At 55.6% G+C, this 16,973-nt stretch overlaps 1 protein-coding gene across 2 annotated transcripts in view; it reads right to left on the bottom strand.

Moving 5' to 3' along the window:
- Nucleotides 1–10,958: 10,958 nt before the first annotated feature.
- Nucleotides 10,959–16,973, bottom strand: part of SDK2 (sidekick cell adhesion molecule 2) — a 254,736-nt gene continuing 248,721 nt past the window's right edge. For both annotated transcript variants that reach the window (XM_057318008.1, XM_026512320.4), the window contains exon 45: nt 10,959–11,420. In XM_057318008.1, coding sequence (XP_057173991.1) covers nt 11,067–11,420 — 354 coding nt within the window. In that variant the 3' untranslated portion in view covers nt 10,959–11,066. The remainder of the gene's footprint in view (nt 11,421–16,973) is intronic.

The following is a 16,973-nucleotide window of genomic DNA, read 5'->3' as shown; positions in this document are numbered from 1 at the left end:
CCTTTGGCTCAGGGCGTGATCCCGGCGTTCTGGGATCGAGCCCCGCATCAGGCTCCTCCGCTGGGAGCCTGCTTCTCCCTCTCCCACTCTCCCTGCTTGTGTTCCCTCTCTCGCTGGCTGTCTCTGTCAAATAAATAAATAAAATCTTAAAAAAAAAGATATGTATATATAGTTGCTAACATTTAGGCATAGGGAGATTCACATAAAATTGGGGTTTCAGGTTCTTGAAGAATAAGAAAAGCCTAGAACACGGTGCTCTCACCCCACCTCACCCCTTCCCAGTGGCAGCAGTTAGGGAGAGCTGCCTTTCAGGAGGCAGCGGCCTCTGCAGCTGACCCACTTCCTGAGCTCCCTTCTCTGAGGTCCAGTGTCAGTTGTCATCTTGTCACTGCATCGCTGTCTGTCCCTTACACTCAACTGGCTTCTCTCCTGTATGGCCTTGCTGCTGGCTCCGGGGGCAGCGGAGGGTGTCCCGCCCCCTGGTCCAGGCTGTGCAGAGGAGGCTCCCTGGGGCAGGACCCCAGGAACTCCCCCTCAGGTGAAGTCGTGGGTGTCATGACAGAAACAACTCCACCCCCACCCCCACCCCAAAAGCCGACAGAGGGCTGCAGAAAGGAGCCGGCCTCTGATTCAGGGCCCAGTGTATGCAGGACGGGTCTAGGCAGGAGGACAAGGCTGGACAAGCACAGACAGCAGGCTGATTACAGAGGGCAGGGTGAGGAGAGTGGGGAGGTGAGCTGGAAAACTGCAAACAGATGCGGTCACAGTCCCCCGGCCCCGCCCCCACGGGTCGGCCCCGCCCTCGCCGATTTCCTTCCAAGAAATGACGTGAGGGCCACTTCTGAGGTGGCTTCTCTGACTTCCCGCCATTCCCATCCGTTTTCTAGAGCCCTCTGGATCTTCCCTGCTATTGGCCAAATCCCTTTACAACACATGCCACGAAAGTAAACAATCCAAGATTGCCAGCTGCAGTTCAGTGTCATCCTGGGAGCCTTGAACTTGAGCGATAATTTTCTCTGCAGAAGAGGCGATGGATGGGAAGCAGTCCCGCCCTGGGAGTCAGCGGAGAGGCTCTAGTGCCGGGTCTCAGGCAGGAGCTCTCTGCAAGCTGGAACCCGTGCTGTTTTGGCTGGGGCAGTCCCCAGGCATGCAGGGTACCCCAGGGGGCCCTGGACCTGTCACTTCAGGCAGGTTACTTGGCCTCTCTGTGTTTCAGTTCCCGCTTCTGTGAGACAGAATGGGTTAACTTATGCAAAGTGGTCAGGAAAGTGTTGGGCCAAGCGTGAGCTCTTGTTCGCATGCAGCCATGTCCTTGACCACATCCGGGTATCTTCCATCTAGTGATGTCTTGTTGGGTCCTAGCAGAAGTTGGGCAATGTGGAGCCTTGCTTTCGTGAGGGTGTGCAATGTCTCCGTGTACCAGGCACTGTGCCAGACCCAAACAAGCAGGTATGTCCTGCCACTCCCTCTGCGCTTACCAGCAAGGGCCACAGAGGGAGAGAGGGGCCCCTCCTCCCCCTCCTGAGTTCTGGTCACCGGCATCTGTGATTAATATTTTGCAGCTTGGTGGTGGGTGAGGGTTTTTCCTGACCTCAGGGAATGACTGTTATTTGGCTCCTACTAAGAGGTGGAAACAATTTAAGAAGGGGGGTTGGGAGAAACAGGAAAACAAGCATCCCTAGCTGCCAATTTAATTCAGGGCGGGCTGGTGCTGTTCTACAGAAAGTTAAGGCAGCTGGGGGCGGGAGCAGAAGGCTGGCCTGAGGCCTGGGAGGTGCCGGGTCCTGGGACGCTGCCAGCCTGCGCAGGTCCGTCGAACCTAAAGCCTCCAAGAGAAAAGACACGCACTGGAGCTCCAAGGAGAGCCGATGACGCGCTCCCCAGGGCTGCCGTGACAAAATACTGTAGACCGGGGTGGGGGAGACCAACACAATTCTACTGTCTCCAGTCCTGGTGGCTGGAAGTCCAAACTCAAGGTGTCCGCAGGACCACGCTCGCTCTGAAGTTTCTAGGGGAGGCCCCTTCCTGGCCTCCTCCTACTTCGGGTGGCTCTTGCAGTCCTTGGCGTTCCTTGGCTTGTCGATGCGCCACTCTCATCTCTGTGTTCACATGGCCTTTCCCACGTGTGTGTCTCTCCGTGTCCTCTCCTCTTCTTATAAGGACGCCAGTCGTTGCATTTAGGGCCCACCCTACTCCAGTATGACCTCATCTGAAATAATTGTATCTGCAAAGACCCTCCTTCCAAATAAGGTCACGTTCGGAGGTTCCAGGTGGACCTGGATTTCAGGGGGACACGAGTCAACCTACTACAGTCCCCTCGACTCCCTTATCTGGGGGTCACACCATAGAGGTTCTAGCAAACGTGGACTTGACCGGAAGCCACTTTAGAACAGGGGTCAGCAAACTCCACTTGTTTTTATATGACCCACGCGCTAAGAACGATTTTTAAATTTTTTAAAAGATTCGGAAAAAATGAAAACCAGAGTGATATTGCAGTACACGTGAGAATTACAGAAAATCCTAATTTCAGTGTCCCTAAATAAAACTTGATGGGGACACAGCTACCCATTCATGTATGTATGTATCGTCTTTGGCTGCTTCCTGGCTGGACAGGGACCACGTGGCCCAAAAAGCCCAAAATATTTACCACCTGGCCCTTCAGGGAAAATTTTTGTCCACCCCTGTGAACATCGCTATCCTGAAACGATGTTTCCTGCCTGGTCTGAGCCCATCCAGAATGTGGAGGCTTCCCCAAGCATCCAGGTCGAGCAGGGTCTGACCCCTGGCTGGAGGCTGCTTGGTAGTTAAGGGGTGGGGGTTGGGGGGGGAGAGGGAGTCATGCACAGTGAAGCCAGGCAGGCTTCGGGTCCTGTTCTGGCTCTTGGACTTACCTGACTTTCCACGTCTGAGTGTCCTTCTCTGGTAAATGGGCAGGATGCGAATTCCTGCATCATGGGGCCGCTCTGAGGACTAACAAAGTGCAGAAAGGGGCCTTCAGCACAGTGCCGGGTGTGGCATGTGGTCAGCAAAAGTCAGCTGCTGTCATTGTCCTGCTGCCCCAGCTGGTGTGGGAGATTGCAGCCAGCTGAAAGTCAAAGACCTTTTAAATTCTCGAATCCGCCAGAAAATCCCACCTCTTCTGGCTGAAGCTCCCAGCAGGCGTATTTGGGTCTAGTTCCACTCTTCATCAACGTCGAGGAGAGAGTAAGAGAACTGGGTGGAAGACTGGAAATTTCCACGGGGATATCAGCCTCAGAAGACACACAAGTGCTGCTGTGGACCCACCAGCCCCCATGTGGCCTTCTTGTCCACCTCGCTCTGGGCCCCCCGGGAGACCCACCCGCATGGACGGTATCCCAGAGCCCTCTGATTTCCCACTGAATTGGGATCCTAAGGAGCCCAGACAGGAGGCTGGAGAACGGAGGGAGGGCCAGGCCCAGGTTGGGAGATGGCCCGTCTCTAGCTCCGGACCGGCCCCTATGTGGCATCTCTCTCTCCACCCAGCCTCCTCTGTCTGCAGGGTCCAGTAGCCTCCGCTTCCGTCTGCCTCTGCAGGCCTGGGTGGGTCACGGTACCAGGTGTCCTTAACTTTGGGCCCCGTGGCGCTCCTCGAGCTCCTCAGCGCTTTACTGCAACTTTGCGACATTTCCCTCAAATGGTCCTAATTCGAGTGTGCTGTTGGTTTCCAGCATGACGGGTACACTCTGAAAGGCAGGCTTCACTCTCCTCCCAGGGACGCCCCCCTCCACCCAACGTCTAAGATTCAGGAGTTTTCTATTGATGCGATTTCCAGCTAGGAGGAGTCTGGAGGCAGGTAGAACACGGTTTGTGAAGGGATTGGACGTCGGGACAGATTGAGCCAGAATTGTGCCTAAAGCCAGAAGCTCTTGGATGATTCCACACGAGTGTCATTCTATCCGTGAACAATATCAGTGATCTCTTACATACAGCTTACAAGTTATGTTCCCATGTAATCTTACTTCTAATACCCACACACCTTCCAGGGAGGGAGACAGAGCCGTTTCTGGCATCGCCCACATTTTGGAAATGGACCTGAGCTTCCAAAAGTTTTGTATGAGTATCTGCATCTGGTCTGGAGTTGGGATTTAAGCCAGGTGGCCGACGCAGCAAATAAAAATAGAGGATGCCCAGTTAACTTTGAAGTTCAGATCGCAACAAATAATGTTGCATGGGTTAAACATATCCCATGGAAATGCGGGGTCGTGTTCTATCCAGCGGCCCTACGCCATGTCACAAACCCGGTCAGTCTGGGGGAGCGGGAGTGGAGATGGGGGTGGGGAAAGCCCTATCCAAGGAGGATGTGTTTCTTGTCTCTTAGGCAACTGTTAGCAAGACCTGTTCCATCAGAACCGTCTGGGCAGAGCAGTGTCCTCCAGACATCAGTGCATGGGTCCCAGAACCACGGTCCGGAAAGCTGGACAGAGGACAGCACAGACCTTCAAGAGTCAGGACATAGGGTCTGAGACAAGAGCGATGAGCTTCCCCTGAATCTGGGGTCATCGTACCCCACCCCGGCTGCAGTGGAACTGAGCGAGGAACTCAGGTCTGCTGAACTCGTTCTCTCTTTGGTTGACCTCCCCAGTCCAAAGTGTTCTCCCAGTTAGTCACTCTGGGAGCTTTAAGGAAAGGAAGTCCACTGGATTCTGAGAGGCTTTTCCTGATGTTTTCCAGGTGAGGTTACCTGGAAAGAAGTACTGGGTATAATCCGAGGAGTACTATGTATAATCCAAACCTTCTAGAACATGCCCTCCCACCATGTCTCCTTGGCTTTGGAAAGCACCTTCCCTTCCCTCCTCCCTTCCTTCTTAGCAGATTGACTTGTCTCATTTTGGGGGGGGTAGACAGTGTTTTTGGTAATGCAGCTGGAGGCAGCCCAAGTCCACACTCTCCAGCTGCAGTGAGGGGAGGAGCCAGTCTGGGATTAGAAAGGAGTAAGGAAGAATTTTGGAATTAGAGATTACAATGAGAGGTCTCCTGGGTCTAGAACAAACATGCCACCCGAAGGACATGCCTTTGGGTGTTCAAAACCCTTCCTTTCAAATCCCATTATTTTCTTTGATCCTTTCATCGATCAAATTGCTGGTAGATTGCTTGTTTCCCTTGAGAAAACTAAGAGGCACTTAGTTTGCCAGTGTCTGTTCTAGTACCAGAGCCCAGTCTTCTGACTCCAGTCCCTAGAATGCCTTCTGGGTTATGACCCTTCACCCCAACATCCTCAAATCAGTTGGAGTGGAGTTGCATCTAGGGGGGAGTTGGGCTCCAAATTATGTGTAAGATAAAGACTAGGTGTAGTCCAAATTACACCTGGAAACCCCTAATCCCCTTGAAAATTGGTCCTAAAGTTCGGGAAGCATGGTTTGTACTGTCATATACATGGAAACCCTCTGCTCTGGCTTCTGCTTAGCCAACCAGCCTTCTTATTGATTCCCCATGTGTTCTCTGTAACACGAAGATGCCCATAGTCCCCTGAATCCTGAAGGCTAATGACGAGCTGCTTTCTGTGATGCCTGTATATTTCTGCTACTACTGAACCAAATTGTATGTTTATAAAGATTCAATTATCACTGTTCCCAAACTTGTTTTTGCCAGTTGTACTTTTTATAGTACTCACATAATTTAATTAAATATGATGTCATGGATAAGAGTGCCAACGAATAGTTATTTCTTTGAAAACTCCACTGAATGCTTTGATAAAAGAAAGTGGCAAAAATGAAAGAGTGTGTTGTTTTAGTTGTGGACAAGCACTGTAGAAAAAGGAGGGAAATAATAATAAAATCTAGGATTCTGCTGTATCAACCCACAGTTTCTACCAGAGATTCTCTGGTAGAATCAGAATCAGAGATTCTCCGAAGTTGCCCGTGTGCTTTGAGTGCAGCGGTTTGCCCTGAGTTCCCGTCTCTCTCTCTCTTTCTCTTTTTTAAAGATTATATTTATTTGACAGAGAGAAAGAGAGCAAGCACACAAGCAGGGAGAGCAGCAGAGGGAGAGAAGCAGACTCCCTGCTGAGCAAGGAGCCTGATGTGGGGCTTGATCCCAGGACCCCAGATCGTGACCTGAGTCCAAGGGAAATGCTTAACCGACTGAGCCACCCAGGCACCCCATGACTTCCCATCTCTCACAGATCTATGAATTGTCACTTCTTCGGTTTGCTTGGATTTCCACTGGTGAGAAAGTCGCGGTGACTTCCATGCCCCCTACACTGCACGTCCTCGATCCATAATTTCTCTGTATTTTTGCTTTATTTTAAAGAAATTGACTAGAATTCACTGATGATCCATGATATGGGATTTATGTAAGAAAAGCAACGAAGAACTGCGTCTATGGAGCCCATTCTTGAGAAAAGAAAGATGCTACGGCCCAACACGAACAGATTGCTGAATGAATTTACATTTGTGTTTTAAGAAAAAATAGCGTGGCAGGGTGTGTATATGTAGATTTTAAATTCCCTGCTTTGTTTGGATTAGTGGAACAGCCTCCGTAGGAATGTCTGATGTGCGTTACAGTTGACTCCGTAAAGGAAGTGTGCTTCTCGAGTGGCCTTCCATGAACCGTTCACATCATTTGTCCTTCGCTCCCTTTCTATTCGGATCTGACTGTACGTGGGAGAAATGTGGGATCGTGTAATACCATTGTACTCCTAAACGCAGCCATTCAAGCCCTCGCTCTCCCCCCGGGGGGGACTAACTAGGTTCGTTCCACCAAGCAACCCCGTGGCTCTTGCTGCACCATTAGGGTCTGCACTGCTGGCTTGGCAGGAGTGAAGATGAACACGGGCAAGGAATGTGCCTTAAAATATCCCAGACGCAGCGCACGTCTCTAGAGCCAGAGTGCTTTAGTACAAACCCTGGCTTTTCCCATTCTCAAGGGCAAGCCACTTTAAATTCTCCCTGATCCCGTTTCCCTCCTGAAGGCGTTGTCACAGGACTCCCCGAGTTAATCAATGTAAAGTGGTAAGAACAGCGTCTGGCCGAGGGTGAACGGCACACAGGTATTAGCTATCATTATGAATCATTGCCATTTTGCCTCTAATTTGTTGTAAGCTGAGGGGCTCTTATCCTAAAAGCGTAAAATAAATAAAATAGCGCACTTCATTTGAAGGCATGGATGTCCACTCACCTATGAATTAAGAAGGCAAGTAAGTGGGACCCTTGTCGCTGCAAAAACACAGCCTGGCTAACAATGGATGCTGGAGGAGAAGATTGCTTCAGCATGATACGAGGGTAGCAGTCCCCACTTATCTTCCAGGGAGGAGAATAAATGTAGATTCAGAACTTCAAAAAAAAAAAGTTTATTTATAAAATACTGACAAGTTTGACAGGCCATGGGACATCTTGTGGTATATATTTCAAATCAATTTCTTTCTTACCTTTCATTTAAAAAATAAACCCGCTAACAAGCTATATGACATATAGATATATATTTTTTTCTTACAGATAGACACCTGCCACAATGAATACTCTCCCCATAATTTTTCATTATATCTTTTAAATCAAAAAATAAAGATTTGTGTTGGTTTTTGTTTTTGGAGTCTATGTGTGTAAAGAAAGGTAACACATTTGAATGCTTTTGGTTATTCTCACGGAAACAAAGAGAAGGGGGGTGGTCCCAAGAGAGGGCATCTGTGCTCCAGGTGGTGGCCAGGTTTGCCACCGGGCAGGACCATACAGAGGCACTCGGATCGGGCGGCTGCTGCTCGGGGTGGGGGGAGGGGGTCCCTCCCTTCCTGTCCTCTGGCCCCTCACACCATGTGCACCATGGGAAGGTGAGGGGAGCCCCTGCCCAGAGTGGGCTCTGGGAGGCTCTGGCACCTTTAAAAACTCTGCCCAGGGAGGTGTGGGCAGAGACAGAAGGCCTCGAGGCAGCGGTGCTCTGGGCAGGGCAGCCAGAAGTGTCCTTGTTTCTTCTGAGTCACGGCAGTGTCAGGTGAGGGGACGGGACAGGCAGCCTGGGTTTGCAAGCTCCCTGGGGCCCTGGGAGAAAAGTGCTTCTGGAACCAGAGCCGCTTTTTGGTTCGTCTTGGCAGTCTGGGTGCCAAGCCGCTATGCACACTGGAGGCGTGGCCGCGAGGGGGAAGGGCAGCGCTGGGGTGCCAGGCGCGGGTTGCCAGGGGCCACACCAGATTTCCCCAGGGCAGGATGGGAGCAGAGCCAAAGGACACGGAGGCGTCCTGCTGTGAACCTGCTTCAGGTGGTCCCGCAGACAGGGGCTCCGGCATCATCGGCCCAGGAAACCCAAGGTCAGGGAGGTTCCCTGTTTCCCATGGGCAGTGCCCGGCACATCCTTCTAATGTGGCCGGGGGTCTGGCTGGGGGGTCGGGAGCCTCCACTGCCCCAGCAGATATGTAAACGAGGGCAGAGGTGTCCTCTAAGGAATCTAGAGCTCCACGGCTGGAGACCTGGGCTTCCAGATGCGGCTGGGGCGGCAGGGAGACATTTCGGGAGGGTGGATGCGGATTAAGGGCTGGACTTTCACCTTGGGCCCCGCCTGCCTTCCGGCTTGCGCAGTGTCCTCGCCCCTGAGACAACAGATCCCAGCTGCCTTCCGGTGGGAGGGGACCCTGGCTGCCCGGGCCTCCCAGGGGACAGACAGCTCCGGCCATCAGAAGGAATCGCATGCCTCTTGGCGAACACACACCCGGATGTGTGTTCTGTGCATACGTGCATGTGCGTGAGCCCAGGCGTGCATGGGCACCGTGCCCAGTGCGCATGGGTGTGTCAGCGTGGGTGTCGAGGAGCGTGTGGGGAGGGGCAGGGTGCACATCTCAGTGCCCCAGGCGATCCATGAAAGGCAAAGGAAATCTGGCCTCGCGTGCAGTGCACACACGTGCGCACACACGGCTTCACTCGTCCGGCGTCCCCCTCCCCTGCCACACCCAGAGCCCTCCCTGCGCTGGGCTCAATTCATTCCCCAATGCAAACTGGGAACTTCCATAAATGGCTAACACACAGCAGATAAGGAGAAGGATGAGGCTGTTAAAAAAAGATGAGATGAGAAGAAGGAAGAAGCAGATCACACGCCGGCAGACGTGCTACCATGGAGACACCAGCTGTGCACCGGGCAGAACTTGGGCCTGTGGCCTCATGGCCGGGGCCAGTGCGCTTCCGTCCCTAGAGCCCCTTGCGGAGAAGCCGATGTCTGGGCCCCGGTGGCAGAGACCTCTGCCAGCACTCCCAAGGGGCTGAGGACGTGGGGAGGTGTGCCCATCCCTCAGGCCCCTGACCCAGCTCCCACCCCCCTCAGCTGAAGCGGCCTGTGGGGCTGGGTGCACATGCTACTTTCCTTGGCTTGCTCCCCAACGCCCCCCCAAGCCTCCCCTAACTGTTGCCCTCACCTTGAGATGGGGTCTGTGTGCGGCAACCCCAGAGAGCCCTGTGCCACGAAGGGGGTCCCACGATGAACTGAACAGGTCCCTGCAGGGCCCTCTCCTCTCCCGGAGGTTGCCATCCACCCAAACTTGGGGAGGGATGGGTGGCTGGGCTGGCCAGGGGCACTCGGGGAATTCGACCCTCAATCCCTACATCAGGGGGCTGAAGGGAAGGTTCAGGCCTCCACAAGTGGCTTTTTTTAAAGAACATTCCTTGGAGCAGATTGTGTTTGTAAAAGCCTTGCTTCCCGCCAGCTGTTCTGCTCCTTGGTCCCATCTGACCTGCCTGGCTGTCCACCTCAGGGTCTGTGTCCAGTTTGGACGGAGCCCTCCTTGCTCCGAGCCGTGGCGAGCGAGGCTGAGCAGAGCCGGGAACACATGACTGCGGGGTTGGGTCTTTGACTCTTTGTAAACCGGGTGCTGGGCCGACCGGGTAAGTTCTGGGAGCTCTGGCTTCTAGACCAGGGGCTTGGCCCACCCCTCTGGGTTGGCGGGGGTGGGGGGCATGTTTTAGGCGTGGATCAGTCTGGGTTGAGAGGGAGAGGGACCACACACCTGGGAGTGAATGTCCCGTTTGGCTAGGACCCAAAGGGATTTGTCTTGGAGAGGATCTCTAGACCTTTCTCCTTGCAAGTGCATGGGGGACCTGTGTGTGTGTCTCAGGAGGAAGGGGTCTCTCCAGGCACAGGGGTGTGCCTGCCCAGATGGCCATCCCTCACCCTGCCTAGCTCCCCAGTCCTGTGCTCACTCAACTTCCTTGTCTAGGCAGCTTCCTTTCAGGAGGGAAGAAGGAGAGAAGGCAGACTTCTTATGCTCTGATTTCGGGCCTTAGGGCCCAGTTATCCCAGTGGTACCTGGCCAGTTCCTGCACCTCTGCCCCCGGGGTTCACGTCTCCTGGTCTGTGCTCGGGAAAGTGATTTCAAGTAAAGCCATGGCTGGGCTCAGCGGTGCTGTGGGGGCCTCGCCCCGCCTCCCCAGGGCCCCTGCCTTGGATTCACCATAGAAAGAGTGTGTAAGAACAAAGAGCTAGCTAGGCAGACTCTCACCCCTTCCTTATTTTCCTTTTTCTAAATAAACCACATGCTTGGTGGAGACGTTGAGCCAGGGAGGGGACAGTGGAGTGTGAAGAGCAGGCCAGGGGGCCGGGCCATCCGTCCGTCCAAGGCCTGCCGGTGATGCACGGGGAGCGGTGAGCGGGTGCAAAGGAGGTGATCTTTGCCCCCCAGGGATGCTCAGCCTTGCACACCAGCCTTGCACATCTGCAGCCAGCAGTGGGCCCAGGGCCCCAGCACACGTGGAAGGGGCAGCCATCGGGCTTCCAGAAGCTTCTCGTCCCCTCAGCACGCTGCCTTACAGCTCTCTAGGCCTCAGCTTTCTCGCTGCCCCCCACCTCTCTCAGGCCCGGCCACTGCAGCCCTGACTCTTTGCACAGTCCGCAAAGGGAGCAGTGGACCCCACAATCTGGAGCCGACCAACCGTAGGCCACACCCGGCCTCCCTCATGGCTTCCTTCTCCTCCTCAACACCGGCTTTGCTGGCCCTGGAATCTCTGGAAAAATAAACTCAGGAGGTGAAAAGTTGACTTGGTTTCTTGGTGTTTTTGTTTTCTGGCAGGCAGTGCGGGGAGGGGCGGATGGGGAGTTTGGTGCCGTTCCTTTTCTTCCTTTTCCCCCTTCCGACGTCACACAAACGAGGAAAATCCTGCTATCGGAGCCCGGGAGCCGGGGGTGAGGCTGCTGGGGGGGCGGTAGAGGGTGCTCTGCTGACTCGGGGGGTTCGGGGGGTTCTGGGGCGTTGGGGTCCGACTGGCCTTGGGCCGGAAGAGGCTGCCCTGCTGGGCGCTGCTGCTGTTGGCCCCGGTGGCGTGGTCCGGCTCGCCCGAGTCGCTCTCCGTGTAGCTGTACGCCGGGGCCCGCGAGATCCCCTTCTGCTGCCGCCGCCACGAGTTGTAGTACGTGGGGTCGCTGATGTAGTGGTTGACGAAGGAGTGGGCCTTCTGGTGGGTCGGGTCGGCCTCGTACTCACTGTCGCTTCCCTGCGAGGACAGAGAATCGGAGAGTCAGGGGCCCCGAGGGGCCAGGTCAGCGTGCTCAGGGCTGGAAGGCAGCAGGTGCCCGGGTCTGAACCTCCCGAGCCCTAGACGGGGGCCACTGCCTACCCCCTCACGGCCAAGGGGGCCTGGCGCCCGGTCGTGCCCACCTCCCGGCCTTCGGAGCAGATCGTGGGGATGAAGTGTCTGCCGTGGGGCTGGCATACGGCCTGCAGGCCCCTGACGTGAATCCGAACTCAGAAGGCCTGAGTTCTAATCCTTTTTTTTTTTTAATTGAGGGGAAATTCATAGAATATAAAGTTAACCGTTTTAGAGCTAAGGGGCAGCGGCTTTTAGTCCACCCACAATGTTGTGCAGCCACCGCTCTGGGTGGTTCCAGAACCGTTCCATCAGCCTGTACGCACCGGCGGTCATTCCCCGTTCCTCCCCCGCCCCCACTGCGGTGACCCCCGACCCGCTTTTATGTCTGTGGGTCTACGTACTCTGGGCATTTCATACGGTATGTGGCTTGGGGGTCTGGCTTCTTTCACTTAGCATAATGTTTTCGAGAGTGAGTTCATCCTGCCTTTCCATCTGCTGTATTTCTGATGCTCTGACATCGGGGGGGGGGGGGGCTTGCCCACTCTGGAGAGGCGATGGGCTCCCGGGGCCGGTCGATCAATCCTCGCAGCTCGCGATGCCTTTTCCTGTCACACTGCCTCACTCTCCCCTGTCCCTCGTCACTCCAGGGCCAGCTACCAGACGACTAGGGACAGCCCCTCTACCCCAGAGCCCACTGAGTTTATTCGAGCGAGCCCAAGCCTGCCCCCACAATGAAGGCTCCTGCCCACGTGTCCCTCCTGCTCCCTCTGCCTCCTGGGGACCCTGGTGCTTCCCTGACATGGCCCTGCATGGGGTGGTGTGTCCCCTCTTCTCGGGAACTGAATAATTCGATTTTTCAAGGGCAGTCATACCCGGATGGTAACAAAAACCTACATTTTGGAACAGACATTCATGCGTGATACACTGAGTTCCAACCTTAGCCTAACCTCTGACTGACGGCGTGACTGGGGACGAAGCCAGGGCCAGACCTGCCGTGGCTCCTGGCACCGAACGGAGGCTGGTGCCCACCCACGTGTGATCCATAAGACGAGCATGAGAAAAATATCAACAGAAGGTCCGAACTTCACACGATGACGGCCCTGTGGCTTTCCCCCCTAAACGCAAAATATTAAATTATTCCTAAAACTGTCGCTTCTTCGGTGTCCCACCATTGCTGTGTCTGCCTAGGGGGGGATCAGCAGGAGACGAGAGTCAGGCTGGGCTGGGAAGGAAAACAGCACTCGCTCACTCGCGCGTTGGTTCGGATCTGAATTGTGGAGCTAAAAATACCGTGCGCCCCTCCCCCACACCCTGCGCCCAGCACTGTTTTGAGAACCAAGAAGAGGACAGATGGAACACCCTTAGAATGCTCTGGAAGAGACATGCTCTGATTTGAGTGAACAGGACGCTCTCAGGGAAACGCAGCTCCGAAGGCCTCACTCAGGTTACCACGTCCCGGCCCGAATACGCAGAGGCAGTAAATTTGATCAACCTACTTCGGATAAAAACCGCAGCAAGAAAACCCAGTGAGCCCAATGCGAACGCGTTTGGGATGATCAACTGTGTCCTGCTTGACAGGGACAGCAAGCGGAGAGCTGCTGACCTTGCTGCAAGGGGTCTGAGCTACGGGGAGTGCAAGGTGCACCTGCCCTCGGGAGCCCGAAGTCCAGTAGGGCACCAGCCCCTCTGGAGAAAGCTACAAGGTGGAGAATTCCAGCTGCCAGCTGGGGGAGCAGGCCCTCTGCCAGGGGGTCGGAGCCTTAGTGACCTTCCACACCTCCGTGTTGTGGCTGCGACCGCTCTGTGGGTACTGAGAACACCAGTGCGGAGAGGGTGAGGTTCACCCCGAGACACGAAGAGCGGGGGGCCTCGGATCTGCCTGATTTTCCAAAGCCCACACATGCTCTGAATGACCCCCTCCTGTCTGGAGATGGACTGAGAGAGCCCTTCTACCCTCCCGGCGGGGACTACATACTCCCTCCTCCATCTGCAAATTTCTGTTGTCTGACACCCCCCCCTCCGCCTCACCCCTCCACAGTCCTGGCTGCTCTCCTTACCACCACCCTGCACCCCCTCCCAGGACCTCAGTCCTCTTGGCAGCAGAACTGGCTGCCAGAGACAATGGAAAGTCCCTCGCTCTCCCCATGACGCAGAACAGCACAATGTGAGCCCCTTTCTTTGCCTACTGCCCAGCTGCCGGCCCAGGAGGGAACAAAGGGGCCCGTACAGACAGGAGCTCCATATGCCAAGAGTGGGGAGGGGGCTGAGAGCTGGGCACCTGATGCCTGGGGCAGCGCGGTGGCGGCCCAGGGGCAAGAGAAATCTGAGCAGGTTGTGGTAGATGCCATGAGGCAGGGGGCTGGCGGGGGTGGGGGGACTGGTCCAGGAGCAGCGAGGGTCTTTAAGTGTGGGGGGTGGGAGAGGGCCACCCCACAGTTCTGCCTATGGGTTGGGTCTTTCCAGACGGGCCTCCCCACCAACTGGCCTGATCAGTTGCTAGCATCGTTGCTGGCGGTTCTAGAACTTCGGCCAGGCCCACAAGGGAGTCCCCGTCCCCATGGCCCCATCCCAGAGTGAGTAAGTATCTAGGAGGTGACTGTGGTGTGGCCAAGTTCAGATTCTGTCGCTTGCTAGCTAGGTTAAGTTTGGACCCATCACCTGGCCTCTCCCAGCCTCAGTATCTCTGTCTGTAAAATGGGTAGATGCCTGCAGTTCATGGGGTGAAAAAGGCCTGGAAGCCCCCCAGGAGGGGTCAGAAGGAGCCGGGGTCAGGGAGGGTGGCTCAGTGTTCAGGCGGCTGGGAAAGGGGAAGAATGTTCACCTCCTGCCCCCCAAAATAAAGCATCACTAGAGTGGGGATGGGCTTCTCTGACCCCCTGGGGGGCCCAGACCCCAAAGCCCATTCATGTGCATCATCACGATCTGACGGCTACCAACTGCTGAGCACCTACTATGTGCGGGACCCCATGGGGCGGCATTCCTGATGGGCACGGAAAAGCCACGGAAGCAAGAGCTGGGAGCCCACGGAGGCAGAGCTGCAGCGGGAGGAGCAGGGGGTTAGAGGTGGGCCTGCCCCACCCCCAGCTCTCCCAAGCCCGAGGCAGGGGGGCTCTGCCTCCACCTCCTTGAACATCTGTTTCTTTTCTGCATGGGGGTGGGGTGAGAAGGGAAGAAAGCCGGCGAGGGGGGACCCGGGGCGCCCATTCCTGCTTTCAACTCTCACGCGGGCCTCGGTAATTGAATGCAGCTTCCCAGTAACCGACCCAGCACAAAGGGGACCTTTCATGGGCAGTCCCGCCAGGCCGCCAGGCAATCAGGCCACTGCTCCAGCTCCGGGCCTCTTAACAGCTCCTCAAAGCCACTCACTCAGCAATTACCCGGCCTGGGAAGGAGAGCAGGGAGGGGGCCAGTGGGAGGGGGGACCCGGACAAGAGCTTGCAACAAAAGAGTGGGGGGGGGGGCAAAGGAGAGCCTCTTGCTCTCCTGCGGCTGCCAGCGCGGGCGGGGGGGGGGGGGTCCTGCACCAGACTCAGGAGGCGATGGGCATGGGACCCGGGGCCCAGGCAGGGTGCCCTCATCTCCTTGAGGCTCCCGAGGTCTGGCAGGAATGTGCTGCCCCAGATGACAGGAGGTGCCCTGTACGGGCTCCTTTGGAGGCTGGAAGCTAGAGCCCCTCCCTCATCTGTGGCCCAGGGGCTCTCTGCGTGGGTCTAGGCGGAGAGGCCAGGCTCGCCTCGGTCCCTTGGACACACTTCCCCTTGAGCCAGTGGGCCTCTCCTGGGCTTTAGAGGCGGGGCGAGGATGTGCTGGTGTCTCCCTCCCTGGAAGCCCCCCTTTACGCATAATTTTGTCAAGGATCTGGGCTTCCTGCACTACAACAGCTAGAAATCTCCTCCCAAGAACGTCCTTTTAAAAGTGGCAGCTCAGGGGCACCTGGCTGGCTGAGTCAGTTGAGCATCTGCCTTCGGCTCAGGTCATGATCCCAGGGTCCTGGGATTGAGCCCCGTGTTGGGCTCCCCACTCAGCGGGGAGTCTTCGTCTCCCAGCCTCCCTCAAATAAATAAATAAATCTTTTAAAAAGTGTCAGCTGAGACACAAGGTCACCTGTGCCCTCACAGGTGAAGCGACAGTCAATGTGTGTCCCCCCCCATCCCGCTGTTAGACATGCCTGTGTCTGGGGGCCTCATGGGAGGGCATGGGGGAGGGATGGGAGAGGGTACTGGGGTCAGTGAAGACCTTTGCCTCCTTCAATCTCCTTTCTGTGCCAGGCATCTGCGTGAGGCCAGGCTGCCGCAGAAACAGCCCTCGGAGCCGGCTAGACCCAGATCTGAATCCCCACTGCCTGCACTTCTAGCTCTGTGATCAAGGGCCCACTGTGGGACTTCTCTGAGCCTCAGTTTCCCGACTGTTAACCGGGGCTCCTGTCACTTGCATGATGGGGCGGTTAGATTGTAAATGAGAACATATACAGCCTGGGGCCCAACGGGTAGCTTCACCTCCTTGCTCCCGGACTCCCTCTGCCCTGCCCGTGTGTTTCTAGTGTGGCACAAGCTCGGGCTTCCTCGGTCTGTACGGGTCAGCCTCAGGAGAAGCAGGAGATGGGCCTCAGTGAATCTCTTAGACTCATGGCCCAACTCAGTGGATAAGACGCAAACACGGACAAAAAACCAGACCCTCGGACACTCAGAGGGAGGGGCTGACAGAACCACTCAGCCAAATGCAAACCTATAAACCCTTACTGCTCCCTTCGATGAATGACCCAGTCCTGTTCACACCTGGACGCCCAGCTGAAATGCCACCTCCTCCAGGTAGCCCCCCGTGACCTTCCCCCAAGATTCCTCACAGGGCTTTCTGTCCCTGCACCACGAGAAACAGGAAGCCTTTTGCTCCCCATTTTCCTCCTGAAGTTAGATACCGTGGTGTCATAAAATTTTAATGAGAAATGAAAACACGCGGTTATTTGAAACATGTGGTCTTCCCTAATGGGCCCTAACACACCATCATGCAACATTCGCAAGAGCCGGTCCTGCTCGCTACCGGAGCCGCCGTGTGCCCACCGTGCCTGGGACTGCGTAGCTAGCGGGTGCAGAAAAAACAGTTGTGGAATAAATGCACCGAGAAAGGAATGAACAGGTTCCAGGGAGGCCAAAATGCAGCCAGGTGCTGCCCAGGGCCCGATCCGAGCATGGCACACAGTAGAGGTGTAGGGGGCTATGGTGGGTGGGCCTAGCCTCGTCGTCCGAGGCTCTCTGACTCCCACAGACAACCCCACCAGGCTTCGCAGAGCGCTCCGAGGGTCCAGTGCTACCATCCTTGGACAATCCTTAGGGTCATTTCTGGCCACTCCATAAATGTTCACCCTTACGACCGGGTGTTCAATAAAACCGAATTTGTGCGGTGTATTTTCTTACTTTTCCACATGGGCTTAATTTCATTACAGTGAGCTTCCCAGGAAAT

Source organism: Ursus arctos, unplaced genomic scaffold (genome assembly GCF_023065955.2).
Source record: "Ursus arctos isolate Adak ecotype North America unplaced genomic scaffold, UrsArc2.0 scaffold_24, whole genome shotgun sequence".
NCBI classification, from domain to species: Eukaryota; Metazoa; Chordata; class Mammalia; order Carnivora; family Ursidae; genus Ursus; species Ursus arctos.
The sequence above is the reverse complement of the archived record's forward strand: the minus strand, read 5'-3'. Positions and strand labels throughout refer to the sequence as shown.